The following is an 18,318-nucleotide window of genomic DNA, read 5'->3' as shown; positions in this document are numbered from 1 at the left end:
TCGTGCCATCTGCTTCCTCTTCCCCCTTTGTCTTTGTGAAACCTACAGTGCTGCTGCTGAAGCCGCCTGAGCTGCAGCGCCGCGTTTGGCCACTGGGGGCCGCCCGCCTCCACGCAAACACACGCACATCCCTGTTCCTGATCAATCAGCAGCCCTAGGGAGGCAATCATGGTGGAACCGGGGCTGATCAAAAGGGCTCCGGCTGATACATGTTACACGCTGGAACGACCTGCCGGGGGTGGCGAAGCAGCCCCCACCGCGGGCGGGGGTCCCCGGGCCGCCCTGGCGGCCCATCCCGGGGCCGCAGGAGCCCCACCGGTTAAGTGATCATGGCGGATGTGTGAATCAGCTCTCAGGATCTGACCCTGCACACAGAACTGGACAGAAACTACAGACCGGGGCTTTCCCCAGGTATTCCTCTCTCACCCCGAGTCGGGGCCCCCAAAAGCCCCCCAAACTGCCCCTCCAAGCCCCATTCACACTTACCCTGGTTCATGGAGCCCACAGGTATGTGGCTGTTCGAGTTGGGCTTGTAAGGCATTCCCAGAGACATTATAAATTACAGAAATAAAAATGTCCTGAAATTCAGTGAAGCGTCTCTGTCTCTCTCCCTCAGACACTTTTTGTTTACAGCGGCAGCACCGGCAAATATGGCCGTCACTTTATATTGACACCCACAATGCAATATATCATCTATACATCATTAAGGGGGGCTGGGGAAGGGGGGCTCCAGAGATCCCAAAAACTTTACAGACATCGTAAAAAAAATAATAAATCACATCCCGCATCCATGCAACCGGTGTAAAAAAAATATGACCTGTTTTTTTTTTCTTTTTTGTTTAAAAAAGTGATTTTATAGTATGGGATTCTTTTGAAGCAGGTTACGTTTTTTTAAAAGTGCAAACTTTTCTAATGCATTTTAAAAATTAAAATCAATTACAGTGTGTTAGAGTTCCGACTGAGGGGGATAAAAAGTGAGACGTAGAGGGAAAAATAACTTGACATTTTTTTTTCTGTTGATTGCGTGGTTTCTTTCTCGGGAAAAAAGGACAGGTTAAATAAAGGAATCACGTGGATAGCCTAGCATGATTATTTTTTTTGCAAACGTTTTAGTGCAGCAAAGTTTAGTTTCTGATATTCGGCACTAAATACACTTAATATTCAGCCCCACATATCGCAAAATATTTGTGCAAATATCTCCAATGACCCTCCTATAAAGGGGAGCAAAATTTGAAATGTCTTGCACTTAAATGTATTTTTTCAGTGACCTGCGTCGCTGACACTACTACGTCTGTCTGGAAGGGATCGGGATATTGTTAATTCCATATAATTATTTTCTTTAGTTTATCTCGGAGAACAGTTAAAACGCGCTGCGTTATTTTTCAAGGGCATGTGCTAGAAAAAAATGCAGTTCTTTCTTTTCCGTTCTGGTCTGAAAGCCATGAAAATGTCTTTGAAATGAAAGGAATGGGCGTGCCCGTAGGTGGCAGCAATTCTGAGCTATCCATGTTGTGCCCTTGGCTAATTCACAGCAGTAGCCATTTTAAGAAATGCAGAGACAGTGGTAAAGGTGAGGCGAGTGCAGCACAATGGAACGCTGTGTCTCACTGCCTCCCTCCTCACCCCAGCTGCCCCCTCCTTCAAGGACTAGGGCACTTCCCTCGTTTTCTTTGAAATCGTCCCATTTTTAACGCTTTACACGGCTGTTGAGGATTCTTCGACCTGTCTTCGCGTCTGATTGTTTCATTAAGGGAAATATGCATTTAAATGCCCAAGAGCCTATTGTTTGCACACACGTGTAAATAAAGATTACCCCCTCCTTCCAGCTGATTTTGGCAAGTCTGCAAGTGTCATTTGGTTGGTTCCATGTAAGCATAAAATAGTGTAACTGAAGTGATAATCCAGTCAGCAACTTTACAGTTATTAGAATAATATATGTGCAGTGAGGAAGGGGCTGGCAAATGGGAAACGAAATGTCCTCTTTTGTCCACTAACTTTTGCATCATAGTGAACAAAACAACCTCTTCCTAAAGGTCTAGCATTACAAGCACTCCAATTTACAAGTTCAAAGTTAATTTTTGATAGAAAGAGCCGACACTAAAGGGTATCCTTCTGGACGCATAGTCACTACAAGCCAGTTATCTCTGTGGTAACTTTTCTGACACCTCCTTGTCAACTCACATGGTGCCCCAGTGTGTCAATTTCGGCTCTCTTCACATGATGATGTAGTGCACTTTTTTCTTTCCCTTTGTGTATGTAAAGCGCTGTGATACACACGGGTCTAGCTAGCGCTATATAAAACTTTATAAATAAGAATAAATAAATGGACACCGGGCAAAAAGCCGATCTCACATGACAAACACCAGGTGAGCTGGAAACCCCGTACTCAGAATGAGTTTCTGCCTCATAGGTGGGTGCTCTGCATGTTCGGAATCTGTTCCAAATTTTTCAGCTTCCCCCGGACATACACACAAGGGAGTTTCAGAAACTTTTGTGGTTTTGGCTAGGAGAGGTGTGACAACACTCCTATTGAGGCCCTGCCCCACTCTAATGTCCAGCTATGGCAGCTCAAGCTGCAATGGCCAGAAAGGCCCACCCCATCTTCAGGTTTCATCTTTGAGAAGGATAACCTCCTCACACAAGCATAGTGAAAAGGATTCCAAGTTGGCAGGTATCAAACACTGGATGGAATGATGGCTTTATTGAGATTAGAATCAAGATCTATCGGGCTTTTGCAGTGCTGCTTCATTTGATGTTTTTTGTCCTTCCTGTACAAAAGGGGGTGGTGATGGACGGAGCATCTGAATCAATCAAACACTCACACCCAGTCAAAAGATATGGGTTTAATCCATCACCGTTCTTTAGCCCACTCTGCCACCCCAGTTCAGACATGGCTATATGCAAATCAGTCTGACCCTGTGCCTCATGGGAATACTCCAGCCCGAACTGCCAAGCCATGTCTTCCCTGGACCGGAAACAAGCTTCCGAGGACCGGTTTCTGGCATTCCAGCCGTCTTCAGCCCGGCTTGCTTGAATCCAGTGGCAAAGTGAGCAAGGGACTCACGTCTGAGCATACCCTGCCTCACTTATGGCGGCCAAAAGCGGTACAAAAGGGGGTGGTGATGGACGGAGCATCTGAATCAATCAAACACACACCCAGTCAAAAAATCTGGGTTTAATCCATCACCGTTCTTTAGCCCACTCTGCCACCCCAGTTCAGACATGGCTATATGCAAATCAGTCTAACCCTGTGCCTCATGGGAACAGTCCAGCCCGGATTGCCAAGCCATGTCTTCCCTGGAACGGAAACAAGCTTCCGAGGACCAGTTTCTGGCATTCCAGTCGTCTTCAGCCCGGCTTGCTTGAATCCAGTGGCAAAGTGAGCAAGGGACTCACGTCTGAGCAAATGACATTGTTCTGCATTCTGTCCATCAATTGTTGTTTTTGCATTTGTCACCCCGAGTGGGATGGGTATGCCCAGACGTGAGTCCCATGCTCTCCACACCACTGGAGTCAAGCTATCCTGGCTGAAGACGGCTGATAGCCAGAAACCGGTCCTAGGATGCTTGATTCCGGTCCAGAAAAGACATGGCTTGGCAGTTCAGGCTGGCCTGTTCCCATGAGGCACAGGGTCAAGGCTGATTTGCATATGGCCATGTCTGAACTGGGGTGGTGTGGAGTGCAAAAACGATGGATTTAGGCCCAGATCTCTGTACTGGGGTGAATGTATGACATTGTTCTGCATTCTGTCCATCAATTGTTGTTTTTGCATTTGCCACCCCGAGTGGGATGGGTATGCTCAGACGTGAGTCCCATGCTCCCCACACCACTGGAGTCAAGCTATCCTGGCTGAAGACGGCTGATAGCCAGAAACCGGTCCTAGGATGCTTGATTCCGGTCCAGGAAAGACATGGCTTGGCAGTTCGGGCTGGACTGTTCCCATGAGGCACAGGGTCAAGGCTGATTTGCATATGGCCATGTCTGAACTGGGGTGGTGTGGAGTGCAAAAAAACGATGGATTTAGGCCCAGATCTCTGTACTGGGGTGAATGTATGACATTGTTCTGCATTCTGTCCATCAATTGTTGTTTTTGCCTTTGTCCTTCCTGAACATGGTTTAGGAGGCCTGAATTATCATTCAACAGGTGTACGGTTCCAGTCATGCCCCCCCTGCCACTTTGTCTAAAATGGGCAGCTTTCTGTGGACGATGATCCTTGAAGTCATAAACGAGAGCTTCTTGGGGTGGACTTGCCCCAAACAATTTTCCTTCAGACGAAGTAAAAAAAACCAATAGGAGTGCATTTATTATAACTCCGGTAAAGATTCACTAATCTGAATGTGGCTATCAACCTGGGACTGCCTACTCTTAGTAGTCAAGATACTTTTATGGAATGTCTTGGATAAAGGCTTCGGGTTGCCCCAAGTTAGCTGTTTATGTTTATTATTTATTGTTATATAGCACTCCCTATATGACATATTTGCCTCTAATCCCTTTGGTGAGCTGCATATAAGAGCGAGGAGGTCACTTTACAGAGCCTCACCAATGTCACAGTGAGATGGATAAAACAGCTGTAAAATGTACAGCATGGACAGGTAGTTTGTGCAAAGAATATCTCACTATCAGATGTGTGGTTACAAAGGCCGGCACAGGTGCAATATGCTTACAAAGGCTTCCTCAGATATGAGTAGTTCACACAGTTCTGCCTTTTCCTTTGCACTCTGGTGCTAGTAGATTTGTGTTTCTGCTTTCAAGCTCAGTTACTATCAGCTCACATCTGACATAGATAGGAAGCCCTGCGAGCTCTACTGGCTTCTCTTGTTTGGATGTATTGTTCGGCTTTGCTTTGAAAGTAGTTCATTTACCTTCTGTGTTTTATTTTGGGAACAAGGATTTGCACTTGGAAATACAGCAGCAGCTGCAATGTTAGCTTTTTGACCAGGTCTCAATTATGAAAAGCCTATAATCTTCCTTAAATGGGATAAGACAGCGCACAGAAGTAATGGGGATGCATTTGTTCAAGTTGTTCTCAAATCAACAAACAGAGGCACATTTCATATTCTTCAGGCCCAAAAACACTTGACCAAAAGAGAAAAGAAATGTTTCAAGACCAGGGAAATCTGAATTACCAAAAGCATCGTTTTTTCTACACACCCAAAGAAATTAATGTTAAGGGGCCACAAATGTTGGACAGTAACACAAATTAGAAGGTGGTAAGGATCATACCCTGTTCAGCAGTGTCGACTGTGGAGCAGATCTACCAAAAAATAGTGCAACAACTATAGTTGCTGCACTGCATTATGCTAGGGATAAAGAGTTACGCAGAGCCATATTTACTATATGTGGCCTGTTGCTGCTCCCTTCCTCTGCAATGGCGCTCTTTAAGGTTGCCTAGCACTAGTCACCTACCTCTGCACCACAGTGCAAATGTGTATGCATGCCGTCTGGCTTAGGTATTGCAGTGGAGGGATATTCTTCCAGTAAAAAAGTTTATGCTTGGATATCTTTTTTAAACATTTACCACATTGGATGTGTGTTGAATGGTGCAGCACATATTCAATATCTTAAATGTTGGGTGAAGTTGGGAAACAATTAAATATTGCACCTGGCTCAAGGAGGTGTTATTTTTTGATGCAAAACCTGGTCTGACCATCTTTGTTGATTTGGCGTGGTGTCAAAAACCATGGTGTAGGAAAGGGCCCCTTTTTGCATGGTTGCCCCCCCCCCACACTTTTTGCCTGATGTTGATGCTCTTTGACTGATTGTGCCCTGGGTTCCTGCCAGGTACCCAGGACCTATGTTCTTTCCCTAAAACTGTACTGTGTACCCCCAAATTGGCACCTCTCTGCCCACATGTAAGTCCCTTAGAGGTCCTGTACCTTAACAGACACACACTGCCATTGCTGGCTGTGCGTTTTGGTGCAGAGAAAAGTGAAGAGTCGACATGGCACACTTCCCTGTGCCATTTCAAACAATTCTATCTTACTTCACCGGCACCTTTTCCGTTGTGCTTATGCACCTGGTTTGTGTCTATTGCTTCCACAGCCCGACTTATTGCGGGCATCCATCCCCTTGACCACTGGAGGAGCGCTCCAATTAATATTTGGTAAGCACTGTGATGTGAACTACCCACCTCACGGTTTGGTACTTTGCAACAATTTTCAACATTAGCAGACTTCTGCCCCATAGTTGTTATATATTTAAGCAAACTTATACAGCCAAGGTTAGTTGCCTTTTTACACCATTAAATGCGTTATTTGAGCCAAAGGGCTCCCAGAACTAGCAGCCCCCGATCTACTTTGGACTAGTCTTGTGTGCCTGCATAATCTTTCTATTTGAAGCGCTGTGTACACATAAGTGACACTTTGTGATGCATCAAGTTGTCACTGACGCTCACATGCGGCTTACTTTGCTTTTTCTTTTTCTAGGTATCATCCAGGAGCAGCTTCTATGTAACAGCTACAAACACATAGCGGGGACACAGGTTCCCTGATCCGCCCTGGATGAGATAAGAGGGTTCTCATTTTAACTTTGATGTATTTTATTCACGTGCACTTCACTTTGTTTTTGGTCCTGACGAAGCGCCAACGACCTACAGGCGATAGAGGCGCGAAACATGTTGACCTCCACCAGTGACACCCAGGCATAGTGGGCCTTGTGGGGTCAGTCAATTTTAAGCAGTACTTTTAACTGCCAAGGGTTATCTAGACAATCATGTTGCTGTTACCATACCCTTGATTTTATCACACTATCATGTTCGCACGTAATTGATTTACCCTCCCTTACCCTTCCCCATACACTCGCATGCAACATCCGGCTAATCCTCTAAAAGATCTCCGACAAAGGGACCTTTCGGGGACCCGTAGGGAATTGCAGCGCCGGCCCTACGAGGAGCAAAATTGCCCGATGATGAAGCATGACATCCTCAGGGGTGTGTGAGGGCAGCAGAGGATGTATAATGTCTTTCCCTCTCCCATTAGGGTACTTTTTACCTAGGATTACTTTCCCCCATTCTTCCCTGTTTTTAATGCATGGGTGACTATTTGCACTCAGATACATGGGTAACTTTTGTACCCTGGTATAGGAAATTTGTCCTCTTATTGTGAGCACATCCCTGTGTGCCATGCCTACAACCCACTGCCCATGTCATAGGTCAGTCACCCCTCTAGTCGGGTACACTATGCCACTGGTGAGGTCAAGGTGCATGAGCCCTGTACACCTGCAGTGTCTAAGTCTATTCTTATGCATTGTAAGTGCAGTAAAGCCATAAAGAGTATAAGGTCTGGGAGTTTGTTATTATGAACTCCACAGCAGCATAATGGCTTTACTGAAATATGGGAAGTTTGGTGTCAAACTTCTCAGCACATTAAACCCACCCTAATGCCAGTGGGGGATTTAGTGAAAAATGCACCCAGAGTACATCTTAGAGATGCCCACCGAATAACGGTCTAACTCTAGTATCCTGGCCGACTGGCTTCTCGCCCTCAGATATGTTTCTGGACCCCTGAGTCGAGAGCCTCCCGCTCTCGGGTCTGGAAACAAAGCACATCCTGGGCAGAGGTGCCAAGCCTCCTCCCTCAGGATGGGCAGGGTCCACGAAGGGGAAGCTTCAAAGGCTGGTCGTCTTTGTGAGCTGACCCAGCCATTTGCTGCTCCCAGAAACTGGCCCCACCTGTTCTGACCCTACTTTGGATGGGAGAATCGGTAGGAAAACTAAGATAGGAGGAGAGGTGTGCCAACCTTTAGAAGACTACTACACGGCTTCCCCCACTTGGAGGAGGACTCCCCGGTGAGCAGCACAAAATTGACTACAAAGTCTGAAATTTTATATGCAGTTCATCCAAAAGTTAAATCCACAAGTTTGAGAGGTTCCTCAAATTTTTAATCCACACTCATTGGTTTCATGAGTAGTTCATCAATGCTTGAAGATGCATAAAACAAACATAATCCAAATGAAATGTCATCCAATCATTAATAATCCCAATGCATTTCGGGCTGATGACAAGCCCTTCCTTAGGGGACAGCTCTACAAACATAAAGGAAAACATCATAATGTCACTGAGTTGTACATATACCAAACTGTTATTACACCAATACTGCAAACTTCATGCTGTACAGTTAACATCAAATAGTGTTTGGTGATACCAAATCATCATGCTCAAAACGTAACCCAGTGTAAAGAAATCAAGAAGATAATGTCATTCAACAAAGAGTATAGATGAGTTAATGAAACGAAAAAGGTCGTGTTTGCAAAAGAACGTAACTGCGCTTTATCTAGAAATTGGAGAAACAACGCTCAACTGCACCCAAGTGCTCGATGATTTCAGGAAAGTACTTCAGTGTGCCCAAAAAACCAAAAATATACCGCCTCTGCGCTCACTACTCACAAGGATGATTACATCCGTGATGCAAAGTAGTTATAGCCTGCAAGAACATGAGACCGCGTTAAAACCACACATGGTAAACAAACCTAAACGCGAACGCGGTTGCAATTGTCCTCGGTAGAGGTACTCACAATACATGAAGTCCACGGACTCCCGCAGTCTGCAACCAGCTGGAAGCCTCTCGCCATTAAAGACTCGGTGGGGTTAGTAAACGCGCGGTGTGTATAGTTGCCATAGACAAAGAACTAAAAGGTGATGTGAAAACCAGCTCCATCATAGAAAGGTGTTGAAAAGTGTAGGTGCCGCAAAACAAACTAACGGTGGGTGTAATGAAGCTTCAAGCCTATAAAAATATCATACTCAACGGAAAACTAATCCCACGCATGAAAACCCACAATACAATGTACAAGTCATCATGCTTAAAAAACAGGTTGCTGGGAATATACGCACAATGTAAATAGCACGAGTAAAACAATTACATGACAAAAGATGCACAGTTCAAAGGTAACACAGAAATTCCATCCTGTCATTTAATCCGTTGGCTGCATCGTCGCCATGAGGCCGATCCAAAAGTTCTCTCTTTTTAGCAATGTATTTTTATTGTTGTGTGTGGGTGTTACTTGCTCCAATATGAGATATTTTAATTGGGCTACTGTATGTTTTTGTTCCGAAAAATGTGTAGCTACTGTAGATTTGATGTTGCCAGTTCTTATATTGCTTTTGTGTTCCAGTAACCGCGCTCTTATTTTTCTTTCAGTGTTGCCAACATAGCACTTCCCGCAGGGACATTTCAACATATAAATTACATTGGCAGAATTGCAGGTGGCATTGACTCGCAGTTTGATAGGATGACCCTTCATGGGATGGTTAGTGACATTCCCTTGTATGCAGTTGTTACAATTGCTACAATTGTAGCAGGGTCTAAGTCCCTTGAATGTTTCAGGTTTATTCTGCTCCCTGGGTTTAGACAAAATCTCTTTTAGATTGCGTCCCCTGGTATAGGCAGACAACGGTGGCTGTGTGAAGGCTCCCTGGAAATCAGGTTCCAAACTGAGTAGAGACCAATGATTGGAGATGATGTTTCTGAATTGATTGCTCATGACAGTATACTTGGAAACGACTACCATCCGAGAATTCTTAGTTTTGGGTCGAGTTTGCAGGAGATCATCACAGTTCATGTTCCCACATCGGGTAACTGCCTTATCCAATGTCTGTTGGGGATAGCCACGTGCTTTGAACCTTTCCACCATATTAGACATTTCTTGTTGGCACAAATCATCAGATGAAACAATGCGTTTGACACGCATCAGCTGAGAGAGAGGTAAATTTTGTTTCAACCCAGGTCGGTGGAAACTCTGGTAATGTAAAATTGAATTACGATCAGTAGGTTTACGAAATATGGTAGTGGTCACCTTTCCTGCGTGTCGTTCAACCTTTACATCTAGGAAGTGAATGCACTCTCTGTCGAGGCTCCACGTGAACTGTACTCGATCGTTAATTCCATTCCATGATTTCAAGAAATCAATAAGAGCGTTCTCTGTTCCTGCCCATAAGATGAAAATGTCATCGATAAATCTCAAATAAAGCTTCCCTTAATCTTGCCATGCTGGTTGATTCAATATGTGTGATTCTTCAAAGGATTTCATAAAAATATTAGCGTATGACGGAGCCGCGCAATTTCCCATGGCGGTTCCGCATAACTGATGAGACCATTTGTCAAACACTGTAAAGTAACTGTGGTATAAAGTGAATACTATCAGTTCCATGAGTAGTACCTGCATGTCAGCATCCAGATCCGAGTTGGATAGTTCATGTTCAACGGCTGTTATCCCAAGGTCATGTGGTATAGAAGTGTACAGTGAACAAACGTCCACTGTGCACAATACCAACTCTCGGTCCTCCAACGGCTCTGAAGCTTGTTTCAATTTAATCAAAAAATCGGTGGTGTCTCTGACATGTGATCTTGTGTTCAAAACAAAAGGCTGAAAATATCTATCCAAAAACTTGCTGGTAGTTTCATGAATACTTCCTTTTGTCGAGACAATAGGTCTCAAAGGTGGTCTCGTGGGGTGCTTGTGCACTTTCGGCAACATGTATAACACAGGAGGTTTGGGATTGTTAGGTGCTAGGTAGCGTCTTACTCTATCAGTGATAGTTCCATTGTCAAAGGCCTGATTGATGATTCTAGCTAGGATAGAAGCAAACTCATTGGTGGGATCAGCAGATAGAGGTGCATAAGTATTGGGGTCCAGTGTGTGAGCCTGAACTTGTTCTTCATAATAAGCAGCATCCATGATCACAAGGGTGCCTCCCTTGTCAGCAGTTTGACACACCATGGATGGATTATTCGCAATTTTTTGCAAGATGTTCTTCTCCTTTTTGGTCAGGTTATCCTGTTTAATGCAGCCACACGGATTAAATGACAGGATGGAATTTCTGTGTTACCTTTGAACTGTGCATCTTTTGTCATGTAATTGTTTTACTCATGCCATTTACATTGTGCGTATATTCCCAGCAACCTGTTTTTTAAGCATGATGACTTGTACATTGTATTGTGGGTTTTCATGCGTGGGATTAGTTTTCCGTTGAGTATGATATTGTTTTAGGCTTGAAGCTTCATTACACCCACCGTTAGTTTGTTTTGCGGCACCTACACTTTTCAACACCTTTCTAAGATGGCGCTGGTTTTCACATCACCTTTTAGTCCTTTGTCTATGGCAACTATACACACCGCGCGTTTACTAACCCCACCGAGTCTTTGATGGCGAGAGACTTCCAGCTGGTTGCAGACTGCGGGAGTCCGTGGACTTCATGTATTGTGAGTACCTCTACCGAGGACAATTGCAACCGTGTTCGCGTTTAGGTTTGTGTACCGTGTGTGGTTTTAACGCGGTCTCATGTTCTTGCAGGCTATAACTACTTTGCATCACAGATGTAATCATCCTTGTGAGTATTGAGCGCAGAGGCGGTATATTTTTGGTTTTTAGGGCACACTGAAGTACTTTCCTGAAATCATCGAGCACTTGGGTGCAGTTGAGCGTTGTTTCACCTATTTCTAGATAAAGCGCAGTTACGTTCTTTTGCAAACACAACCTTTTTCGTTTCATTAACTCACCTATACTCTTTGTTGAATGACATTATCTTCTTGATTTCTTTACACTGGGTTACGTTTTGAGCATGATGATTTGGTATCACCAAACACTATTTGATGTTAACTGCACAGCATGGAGTTTGCAGTATTGGTGTAATAACAGTTTGGTATATGTACAACTCAGTGACATTATGATGTTTTCCTTTATGTTTGTAGAGCTGTCCCCTAAGGAAGGGCTTGTCATCAGCCCGAAATGCATTGGGATTATTAATGATTGGATGACATTTAATTTGGATTATGTTTGTTTTATGCATCTTCAAGCATTGATGAACTACTCATGAAACCAATGAGTGTGGATTAAAAATTTGAGGAACCTCTCAAACTTGTGGATTTAACTTTTGGATGAACTGCATATAAAATTTCAGACTTTGTAGTCAATTTTGTGCTGTGCACCGGGGAGTCTTCCTCCAAGTGGGGGAAGCCGTGTAGTAGTCTTCTATTGTTTACGCTGACAGGCACAGACAGCGTCATCTCTGGAAGCACGCCACAGACCATTAACAGTGGTTAATTTTGGATTTACCGAGCTGTGCAAGTCCTTTCTCAATTCTTTGTGTGCCAACCTTTGCCAACCCTACACCTCAGTTGGGGGAGGCGAGGTGAAGCATAACCCTTAGTCCCTGCCATCTTGAAGATGGGGGGACCCAGCCAACAAGATTGAGGCTTAAGCCCCCCTCCTAATGGAGGGTGGCATAATAGTGGGTGTACCCAACACAAGGAAGGGACCCATTGGTTCCAACCTGTACCTACCTGAAACGCCCCAAAATCTAGTATTTACGGGCAAACCCAAAATCTTGACTCCTCAGACAAGAAGAGAGAAGTAGAAGAAGGACCGAAGAGCCGTGCTGACGGAAGAAGAGGAGGACACCCACTGACTTGACCTCAGCCCTACAGGCCTGTACCGACCTCGACCTGTTCCAGCGGAATCCCGGCGTGTCCTGCAGCCAGCAGCCCCCCAGAACCTGGAGGACCTGTGCTGCCGTCACGGAAAATACTTTGTCTCCTGTGAGCACCGGATTGGCTCACCAACTGACTCTGGCTCCGGCCAAGTCCACGAGTCTGCACCTGACGCCCATGGCCCGAGTTCGAGTGGCTCAACACCCATAGGAGGTCTCCCCGGCGATCCTGACCCGAGATCAAGTCACCCCTGACCTGCCTAAAGCTTCCAGCCGACGCCTGGAGCCTCAATCAGGAGGCTCCACCCGACCAAAACCAGGAGCTGGTAAGAAAACCCGATGCCAAAGGACACCTCTGCATCCGACGCCCCACGGCCTTGGGTGGCCCTACAGGCTGTGTCCAGGCAACCCCAAGCATCCCAACTTACCTCTCCAACTGGTGGTCGCCTCCAGAAAGTCTTCATCCCAAGCCTGCAGTGTTTGTTGAAACTGGGGAATCCCCACTGAGAACAAATGGGCACCCGAAGCCAAAACAGCATCTTGCACCCGGCAGCCCTGTGCCACGGTGAGTTCACTTTGTGTGCTAACTTGAACCCCTCTTTTCCCTGAGCTTAACCCTAGAAACTTTGCTCCCTCAACCTTGTGGCCTGCTCGTGAGCAGCCACCAACCGGAGGCCCCCTGTCCCCCATTGGATAACATTGGGCCTCAGCGCTCTGCACCCGGTCACCCTAGTGCCGCTGAGGGTGCTCTTGGAATGCATCCTTGACCCTGGGGGAACCCACGTTCTAGCCGCAGAAATCCAACTCCCAAAACCAAGTTCTTACCTGTAAACCAATAACTTAATTTCCTCCCATAGGATTACATTGACTGCTTTTCTGTGAAAAAAGTTCTAAGTGTGGAGTTGAAATTCTATGAAAAGTCAAACAAGTGTGTTGTTATAACAAATTGCACAATCTGGGCAGAGGTGCTAATCCTCCTCCCCAAGGATGGGCCAGGTCCACGAAGGGGAAGCGTTGAAGGATTGCCGCCTTTGTAAGCTGACTCAGCCATTTGCTCCTCCCAGCAACTGGCCTCCACCGTTTCTGACCCCCACTTTGGGCGGGAGAATCGGCGGGAAAACCAAGTTAGGGGGAGAGGTGATCTCACCTTTGCCAATCGCACTCCTAAGGTCGGGGAAGCGAGGTGAAGCACAATTCTCAGTCCCCACCATCTTGAAAATTGGGAGGACCCAGTCAACCAGAGTGAGGCTTATGCCCTCCTCCCTCTGGAGGGAGGCATAATAGGGAGTGTCCCTGATCCAAGGAAGGGACCCATTGGTCTCAACCAGTGCCTACCGGAAACACCCCTAATTGTAGTATTTAGGGGCAACCTCCAACCTTGGCTCCTCAGACAAGAAGAGAGTAGAAGAAGAAGGACTGAAGAGCCCTGATGAAGGAAGAAGAGGAGGACACAAACTGACTTGGCCCCAGCCCCCCTAACCTGTCCTGACCTTGATCTGCTCCAGCGAAACCCCGGCTTTTCCTGCAGCCAGCAGCCCCCCAGAAATTGGAGGACCTGCCCTGCCTTCACTAAAAAGACTTTGTCTCCCGTGAGCACCAGATTTGCTCACCAATAGACTCTGGCTCTGGCCAAATATGCAAGTCTGCACCTCTCTGCACCCGACACCCACGGCCCAGGTTCGAGTAACCCAACACCCAGAGGAGGTCTCCCTGGTTATCCCGACCCAAGATACAGTGACCACATACCTGCCTCAAGCTGCCAGCCGACGCCTGCAGCCTCTATCTGGAGGGTCCTCCTGATTGCAACCAGGAGCTCGTAAGGAAACCCGATGTCAAAGGACACCCCTGCACCCGACGCCCCACGGCCTTGGGTGGCTCAACCAACGGTGTCCAGACAATCTCCGGCATTCTAACTTACCTCTCCAACCGGTGGTCGCCTCCTGAAAATCTTCATACCGAGCCTGCAGTGTTTGTTGAAACCAGAGAATCCCATTGAAAACAACAGGGCCCCAGAAGCCAAAAACAGCATCCTGCACCCGGCCGTCCCTGTGCCACTGTGAGTGTACTTTGTGTGCTAACTTGAACCCTGCTTTGCTCCCTCAACCTTGTGGCCTGCACGTGAGCAGCCACCAACCGGAGACCCATCAGCCCCCCATTGGATAACATTGGGCCTCAGCACTCTGCACCCAGCCACCCTAGTGCCACTGAGGGTGCTCTTGGAGTGCATCCTTGACCCTGGGGGAACCCTTGTTCTAGCCACAGAAACCCCAAGTACTTACCTGTAAACCGATAACTTCATTTACTCCCATAGGATTGTATGGACTGCTTTTCTGTGAAAAAATCTTTAAGGGTGGAGTTGGAAATTCCATAAAAAGCCATACAAGTGTGGTTTTATAACAGACTGCATTACTTACCTTTATCCAGGAAATGTCCCAGTGTGGTATCTAGATATACCACACTGAGTAAGAAAATTAATCTGAAAATCCAACAACTAATCACAAAGTAACTGTATAGTAATTGCAACTGTTTATGAACATTTGACTTACTTGTAACCAAACCAATTGCATACAACTGTATTCAACTACATTATTCTTGCAAAGTACTATCACACTTCCCTGTGCCACGCCTTGCTTGGTTCTAGAAATAAAATACAACTAAATAATATTTTTATACAAAACAAATTGGTCAGAGTTCAGTCTTTGCGTGTGTGAAATCATTTCTTACCTGAGTGTGTACAATAAATGCTTAACACTACCCTCTGATAAAGCTTTACTGCTCGTCCACACTACCACAAATAGAGAGTAAGGTATCAGCTATTTTAACCTCTGTAAGCTTTTGGGGATCCACTGGACTCTGTGCACACTATACCTTACTTTACTATAGTATATACAGAGCCAGCTTCATACACATGGGTGGTCAAGATGGAACACCCAGCTACCACCTAAGGAATGCCCCTTTACGAGGTCTAGTGAAAGAGCTATCTGTGCTATAAAAAGGGCAGCTTTCCAGCGCCAAACCTTTTTAATCAGGGTTTTGTGGTGGCACAAAGTGTTGATAAATCTGCCCATAGATGTCCAACACCAGTTTCCATCAATTATCTAATGCTCCAGCTTGACTAGGTGCAAACGGTTTGGTGTCTGATCCCTGCATTCTCAAGGAACCACTATTGAGAAGGATTTGGAGGGAAATGCCAAGAAGGCCTAAAGGCCTTCCTCTTCTGGGTCATAGTCTGTTAGAACATTAATCCACTCCGTAACTGCCAGGAGGTAATTCAAGCGTGATACCTGGCCCAGTGGGATACACACTCATAGCTGACATTTTAGTGATCTGTAGGTCACAAGTTTGAATCCTGTTAAGATCAGTTCAGCCTCCCATTCTTCCAAGGATGGTAAACTGAAAACCATTACATTGTGTAATAGTGACTCATTTTATATGCAGTGCCTAGACATACATGACTGTTAAAAAGCACTATATTACGAGACATTCATCTTCTGTAATACACTTGTGGAGCTGTACACACTACAAGCCTTAACATAGCTTCACAACTGACTGACATCTGACATTTCAGAGTGTTGTACACAATAACCGGTGTTACCAGCATCCCATTGAATGAGATGCAATTCTCTAATCCTCAAAGGGAATGAAGGATGGACTGGATTTGTCTGGACTGAAACTCAGAATAAGCCAGTGAGTGCCAACCTAATGATAAATAAGGATCTGGCTACTGGATTGATCCTTCTAGAACCAATCACGACCCCGCAAAATGCTCCCATTAACCACTGAAGAAATTATTTTTTCATTTAACAATTTTAGGAGGAGGTGTATGGAGGAATGTGGTAGAGAGCCTAAGAGTTGAGTCCCAGTAAAGAAGTGACAAAGCTGTTGTGGCAGAAAATAGAAGAGTCCTCGTTACATCAGAATGGGGCTTTAATGAGTCTCTATTGGGTCAGAAATGTCCTACTATAGGAAACAAGTACAGGCCCCTGTCTTGAGCTCCCAACTACATATGGAAGTGGGATCATAACCTTTTGTTTGGCCCTAGCATTACTCTAGCATGTGTGCAGAGGCCTAGACCCGTCCCTGGGAATGCGAGATAGTGTGACTTTTCTGTGAGATGAAGGGAAACACAACGCATGCCCACATTGCAGGTATGGGGCACTGGCCATTTATTGGGTGAATCAAATAAATTGGTGGTGTCAGCGTATCAAGTTTTTGGGAATTATTAGCACAACCAGAGCCTTTTCTAAGCCATCATGGAGAAGTGAGGTCTATTGACCACTCTCATTTGAAGTTCCACTGTTATGTGTACCACAGATCTTTGAGCTTAAATTCTGTGTGCATGTAAGGTGCGCTGTGCCTATAACATATGCATGGTAGCATGACTCTGTGGTGAGGGTTTGAATACTGGAACCAGTGTGATTCATTTTGGATGCCCCTGGTTGAGCCTGGCACAAGTTGGAGGGCCGCTAAAGCTTACCCAGACAGTGGCACAGCACTGACTACCTTCCTATAACCGGAGGATGGAGATCCAGACAGTGAAGGAGGGTGGACAGGGGGCTCTCCTTAGAAATTCAATGTGAACCTTGTTTGCCTGCTGATGGTTATATGACTTTACAACGCATACTTTTATAACGCATGCCTTTACAACGCATTTTTTACACCGCAACATCCTTTACATCACAGGATTTTACATCTCATGTCACTACAACGCATTTTTAGAAACTACCTTTACAACGCATTCCAAACATCGCATTATACATTTACAACACATACTATTACAACGCATACCATTACATCGCATTTAAGGTAAGTGTTGGATAGTGTATGGGGTAATAATTACTATTCTAACTCCAGTGAGTGCAACAATTGGATAAGTGTTGGATAGCGTAGGGGTAATATTTACTATTCTAACTTCAGTGAGTGCAACAGTAGGGTAAGTGTTGGATAGTGTAGGGGTAAAATTTTTTATTCTAACTCCAGTTAGTGCAACTGTAGGGTAAGTGTTGGGTAGTGTAAGGGTACTATGCGTTGTAATGGTATGCGTTGTAATGTCTTGCGATGTAATGCCTGCTCTGTAGTGACATGCGTTGTAATGGTATGCGTTGTAATGTCTTGCGATGTAATGCCTGCTCTGTAGTGACATGCGTTGTAATGGTATGCTTTGTAGGGACATGCAATGTAATGCCTGCATTGTAATGTCCTGCGATATAAAGGATGTTGCGATGTAATAACTGCGTTGTAAGGTAGTGCTGTGTAAAAGGTGCATTGTAAAGGTTGTTACCCCTGCTGATTAGTTCTTCTTGAGCACTGCCATTTGTTAGATGTTAGAGGCAAGGGTTGGGACTGCAGTTTCTGTTTCTGAAGGTAAGGACGTTTCTAAACAGGGCCTGCACTTTTTTTTATGTCTCTGATTATTGATTCAGGAAGTCTGTTGACAGTGATGTGAAGAGATCTCTCATTTCTGCACCCTTGTTTTGGATACCTTTGCTTGGAACCAGCATCAGTGTGATGTGAGAGCCTCATCTTGCACAAAGGCTGTGCCTGACGAGCAGCCAGAAAAAAACATTTGAAATATTGTAGGAGAGTAGCGTCTGCTTTCCTATGGTCACTCCACTTTTTGCTTTTTGCTTCACTGGTTTTTGACTTAATGTGGCTGTGGGCCTGCTAATCAGACCCACAGCCCAGCTGTTCTCTCTCTAAATTCACTACAATGTACTTTAGGTACATTACCAATTGGATCCTGGATCACCTTATGAGCCCCTGTACAGTGTACCATAGGTACCCAGGGCATAGATGCATCCAAGGCCTACCAGGGGCTGCAGCATATCTTTTGCCACCCCTGGCTGGCCATTCAAGTCAAGTCAAGTCAAATAACTTTATTCGGTTATTTAT

The 18,318-nt window shown here is 45.4% G+C and overlaps 1 protein-coding gene across 1 annotated transcript in view; it reads right to left on the bottom strand.

Annotated features, from left to right (window-relative positions):
* CDK2AP1 (cyclin dependent kinase 2 associated protein 1) overlaps nucleotides 1–646 on the bottom strand; it is a 47,880-nt gene extending 47,234 nt beyond the window's left edge. Inside the window, exon 1 of the mRNA XM_086942917.1 lies at nucleotides 487–646. Within this exon, the coding sequence (XP_086799043.1) occupies nucleotides 487–553 (67 nt within the window). The 5' untranslated portion in view covers nucleotides 554–646. The remainder of the gene's footprint in view (nucleotides 1–486) is intronic.
* Between the last annotated feature and the right edge of the window lie 17,672 nt (nucleotides 647–18,318).

Source organism: Lissotriton vulgaris, chromosome 11, assembly GCF_964263255.1.
Source record: "Lissotriton vulgaris chromosome 11, aLisVul1.2, whole genome shotgun sequence".
In the NCBI taxonomy this organism is placed as follows: domain Eukaryota; kingdom Metazoa; phylum Chordata; class Amphibia; order Caudata; family Salamandridae; genus Lissotriton; species Lissotriton vulgaris.
This window is presented reverse-complemented; position numbering and strand designations above follow the sequence as displayed.